The 5,528-nt window shown below is 41.4% G+C and overlaps 1 protein-coding gene across 1 annotated transcript in view; it reads left to right on the forward strand.

Annotated features, from left to right (window-relative positions):
• The first annotated feature begins 25 nt into the window (after nucleotides 1–25).
• Nucleotides 26–5,528, forward strand: part of LOC118327943 (A disintegrin and metalloproteinase with thrombospondin motifs 3) — a 45,711-nt gene continuing 40,208 nt past the window's right edge. Inside the window, exons 1-2 of the mRNA XM_035661490.1 lie at nucleotides 26–409; nucleotides 805–1,235. Coding sequence (XP_035517383.1) covers nucleotides 331–409; nucleotides 805–1,235 — 510 coding nt within the window. The 5' untranslated portion in view covers nucleotides 26–330. The remainder of the gene's footprint in view (nucleotides 410–804; nucleotides 1,236–5,528) is intronic.

Raw genomic sequence — 5,528 nt, forward strand, 5'->3', positions numbered from 1 at the left:
TTTTTTTTTTTTTTTTTTACCGGGGAGTTGTCGTCATCAGCACCCCAGATATCCCCCCCCCTTAGCTCCCTAAATGGATGGGGCAGACTTGGTCCATGCAGTTCAGCACAGGCCAAAAGATTGGAAACAACTTGTGAGTATCCGTCAGTTTGGCGTTTAGAGGGAAAACGTTCAGAAATGCCCGGCTGCTTCGCTGGAGCTCAACTCTGAGGACTTTTCTCCTGCATTTGTGGTTTTTTTTTTTTTTTTCCTCAGGAGGACTGTTCAAAGTTTACAACAGAAAGGAAAACTCAGCGCTGAAGTGGCAGCTCTCACACTATAGCCCTCGCTATGGATTGTATGTATTTATTCATGTGCTTTTCACTCAGTCCAGTATTTTTGGATCATATTTTCGCTGCAGAAACGCATGGTGAGTTATCCATTTATTGTCCTTTTTTTTTTTTTTTTGCTGTGCATTTGCTTTATGTATAGAAATGCACTCTAATGTCTAAATGTGGGGGTCTATTTTTATTGATAGGTCAACATAATAAGTCTGACAGCCTTCCTGTTCTGGATCAACTGTTGAACTGCTGGATTTTCCTTTATGTCCACTTTATCTTTACTTTTAATACCCCTGTTTCATAAAGGGAGCATTCATTCTGAGCTCCCTTTATATGCTTTACATAACAATATCTATGAAAGTTTAGTTCTGTCCTCTATGATACAGTATTTTAATCAGCTTATTTTGCTTTATAGTGTTTTTCCATAGGAACTTGCCATAGCTCTGTGAATGTGATTCTCACTTGACACTATCTGTCCCATCAGAAAAACTCTCTGGAAAGTTAAGTGAATATGGTCTTATCGTGCCATTCAGCACAGACTCCCACGGCCGGTACATTTCTCACGTGGTCTCTGCTGGAAGTGGAAGTAAAGGCGGTGATGCTGGTGCCCCTGCTGCTGCTGATGCCTCCTCAACCTTTGGCAGCAGAAGAAGGGTGGCCCGCGGTGCCCCCGAGATGCCCTCGGTCACCTCCTCCTTGTCTCAGCACTTGTTTTTCAATGTCACTGTGTTTGGGAAAGAACTGCACCTCCGCCTGAGGGCCAACAGGAGGCTGGTGGCCCCGGGGGCTTTTGTGGAATGGCAGGAGGACTTTTTGGAAAAGGCCAAGGAACGTATCCACGGGGACTGTGTTTTCACCGGGGACGTGAGTGACATGCCGGAGGCCTCTGTGGCTATCAGCAATTGTGACGGACTGGTAAGTCATCAATGCAGTGATGAGAAAGATGTGGCTGGATGAAAAGATGTCAGAATGTGCAGTGTTATGGGTTGGCATTCTGACCTGAGCTTGTATGTGCATTCCATCCTTACATAAGACATACATTAAAGCAATATTCCATATTAAATCTACTGTATCTTTAAGTATAAAATATTCACCCCTGTAGGTTTGAGAGTTGGCTCTAAGGTTGTTTGGTCCTTTGTTGAAGGACACTGTCATGTTGGTTACCATGGATTCTAAATGTGACCCCTTTTAACTACAAAAGTATAACTTCCATACGGACTTCTCAAACCAGTCCCGCAGCATTATTTCTCTGCTGTCCATCTGTATGTTCAGTACCTTCTAAACACTTATTTTTTGCCAATTCCTCTATACTATACATGCAGCAGATTGAGCGTCTGGATACTGTGGAATCAAGCAGGTTTGACCAAGCTCAAAGGTTTGTGCACGTGAAGCCTGGAGCAGTAGGGTTGAGATCGAATATGAGTCCCTTATCGGATCTGGTATGATGTTAACTGCTCCACTATGTTTGGTTCGGGCAGCTGGTGTACAGTTGGTTGATCCGAGCCTTAAAACAGCTGTAGACATCTGAAATTGACGCTGATGAAGGTAGCTCTGTAAAGCTGAGGGGAACTGCAGAGTTAGGTGATAGCATATATGCACATATGTAATTTGATTGATTGTAAATATTGAAATAATGACTAGAGAAGCTACAACTGATATACTGTTAACTGCCACCAGCGACGTTAGTGAAAACGACAGATAGCCATGGTTGAAATCAGGAACCTGCTATCTGATTGTTTACTACTTTAAGAATTTGGTTGGAGGTTGGAGCTTAGCAGTCCAAGTATTTTGTCAACCTAGAATCTGATCCAAAATGGAGATGCTAAGAAGCACTTTATTTAGTCAAAATAGAGTGTTTGGAACATATGAACATATGGATAGACATTAGAGACATGGATTACGCTACAGTAGGGGTTTAAGAAGTTCCTGAAAACATTTTGATACAGTAAAAACCGAAGTGAAAAAGCAAACCACAGACCTTTTACAGCCATTTTTAGCCTAGAAGAGTTTAGTTTTGATTCTAAAGAGGCACATTTTGGCTGGAATATGACTTTAAACAGCTGTTTTAAGCATCCACAGTTATGGATTGGTTTCACTGATGGTATTTGAGGTCTGTCAAGGTAAAGTCAATTCAAAATGAAAGGCCATAATCCCAGCAGACTTGCTCTTCGTCCAGAGCATTGTGTGTCTCCTGCATTACCACCATTCTATTCATCATTCTGCTCTAACGCAATCATTTGGTATCATCACGGCCAACTGTGTCACGCTGTGTTACAGTGGAGGGATGGGACGTGAGCTGAGCTACTAATGGATGTTTGCAGTTGAGCAAATTAGAGTGAATTTTCAAACGCACATGTGACACTTGAATTGGCAGGTTGACCAAAGCAAGGCTACTGCTTAGCTTTTCCGAGTCAGCCCTGTGGACTCTTCTGACAGAAATAACAAGTGGAATGGGAGTGAAGATACTCTTTTGATCCAGGAGGTTTTAAAACCCTCCAAATGAGACACAAACACAGTTATGAGTGCTTTACTGAATTATTACACACTGTGACACATCAAGTGAGAAAACCTTGATTCAAATCAATTTTTTGGCTATAGTTTCATCTGACAGCTGAGCTTTTATGTTGATTTAGAACAACACAAAGAAACAGTGGACGTCTGTTAGCATCACTGCATTTTCTGGTTCTCATAGCTTTTCAGAACACAACAAACTGTGCTAAAGTTGAGCAAACCGGGTAATATAGATGTCACAGAGTTATTCCTTCTTTCTTAATGTAATAACAGTGAAAGGGGTGTGGACAATGCCACGCTGTGTTCTCTAATCACAAAGTAATTTCCTGAAAGGCGACAGTGTGTGCCTTTCAAGACTCAAAGTGACGCGGTGGCCCTATGCAGCACAATGCTGTATTCACCTTCGATATGAAAGGGTTTTATACATTGTTTCTTATAAACATAAGCACAAAAAAGGTGGCAGTCTTTATCTCTGTATTTTTTTGTACAATTTTACATGTAATATAGCAGAAACATTGTCATAGTCCAGCTTCTTTAGAAACACCAATGAAAGACGAGGAGGTTTTGTATTATCATGTAATTGGATAACTGGATAGTGAGTCGTGTCCCATCCGTTATTGGTTTTCGGGCACTTTCGTATGCGGTATGTTGAATATAGACAATTGGATTTTCAGAAGAGTCTGTAAATATGCCCTGGACGTTGACATGAATGTTATTTATAAGTCGGAAACTGGTAATCACAGTTATTTCAATATGACATGAGCGCAGCATTATTCATACTTTGTATGGCTGCTTATGTGTACTGTAGTATTTACAGCCAGCCACAGTGGAAAAACTGTTTTCTTACAAAAAATATGAAAATATGTTTAAGATACCATAACCCTCTAGTATTGTTCAATTATTCAGGAGAATCCTTTGTTGTTACATTGCAGAATATTAAGGTTTTCATTAAAGCCGATTTATGGTAAAAATCTCCTTTGGAACCTGCACCCAAGACCCCCTTTATTACTCCACAGACCTTTACTCTGAAAGAAATCTAGAAATCAGGTACTGAAAGTAACCAATCATGCTCTGTTTGTCCAGTTCCCCAATTTGTAGTGAAAGAAAGGGAACAAAGACAATATTGATTTAAAGTGACTGTAGATCAATGACCACTCACAACACCTGGAAGAAGGCAACACATTGAATTTGTCAAGCAACTGCTTTTAGAATGTAATTCCCAGAAAACCAAAAGCCTTGGATGTCTCTTCCTCTTATAAAGCTCAGCGTGTTGTGACTTTTATGTTAGAAAAAATGTCTGTTCAACCAAATCATAATAAAATGGAAAATGGCTTCTAGGAAAAATTGCAAACATTGGGCTTTTTTGTATTATATAGAGTTTCTGGGACATTGTGTCTGAAAAGGCATGCTGCTGTGGGCTTTTTCAAATGTCAAATTTCAAAGCTTTGAGCACCGCAAACAACATTGCACCTCTACTCAACTGTGGTGGCAGCAGAAGTCTCAGACTAGACAAATACAACCAAAACTTTCTACATGAATAGATACCAATGAATTCATGTTTTATTTGTGATTTGGGCGAACTCAGCTTTTAAAGGCTGCAGTCAGACTCTTAGGAATATTGTCTATGCGTTTCCTTGCATCAAAGCCAACATAAACATAGACCTGTCTGTGCATGCAGGGGTGTTTAGGCAGCATTTGAAGGTGCACAGTTAGCTTGCAGGCAAATTATTTAGTCTAAAGTGTCTGCTTGATGTGGAAGAACACGGAGGAGATCATCTCTGATGAAAGGGCCCAGTTTGAAAGGAATAAGTGGTCACCACATGCGGGCCAAATCTCTGGGAGGCACTGTCCTGTGTGTCCATATGTACCACCAGCGCTCTATCTTCAAAAGTATGCTTGATGGAGAACAGACACGTAATGTATTGCGGCTCTGGAGATGTTTATCACAGTTGCAGATATATTTTTTCTTTTCTTATTTCTGGAAACAAAGTGCTCAGAAGACACCAGCAGTCATCAAAACTCCTAACCACTTCAATACGACTGAATTTCCATGATAAGCTTTGCTATCAGTGTGTCCTATGCAGGGAGGCTGCTTCCACAGAGATGACTCCCTAATAGCGAAGCATTACATCGCCAGTAACAGATTACGTTAACTTGGTCTCCTGCCATGTGCCCGGCGGTGCATGATTTATGGCATTCCAAGCTCATGACAGATAAGACATGCATACAGTAAAGCTGCAAATTAATCTGATATCCTTTGGATATATTTGGCCTTGCAGCACTACCAAACTGGCCGCTGAGGTTGCAAATAAAGTGAATGACTTGGTGTTCTAAAACAGACCTGCACTTTCGGTTTCATTTTTATATAATTTATGTTTGATTGACCAACGTGTCAGCGTCTGCAAAATCTCCCCCTCTGACTGTATCTCGTGCTGGATGGCAACAGCTGTGCGCTCCAGACGAGCATGAACTATTGTTGTGGAGCGATGAGTGATGGCTATGATTATACCGGTGCTGCTCATGTGTTGGGAATTAGCGCAGATGACGGGCTGATTGAATTACATGTGTGATGGAAACACGAGTGCCGGATAACCGCAGTCGGAAGAGCGCTATTTCTGTGTCCATCAGTTAAAAAGAGAGAGAGCCACCTAGCAACAGTCAGAAGTCAGTCGGCTTTTTGGTGTGGGGGGGGGGGGG

The sequence above is a fragment of the Morone saxatilis genome, unplaced genomic scaffold (assembly GCF_004916995.1).
Source record: "Morone saxatilis isolate NCDOM2014 unplaced genomic scaffold, NCSU_SB_2.0 Contig1, whole genome shotgun sequence".
Taxonomy (NCBI): Eukaryota; Metazoa; Chordata; class Actinopteri; family Moronidae; genus Morone; species Morone saxatilis.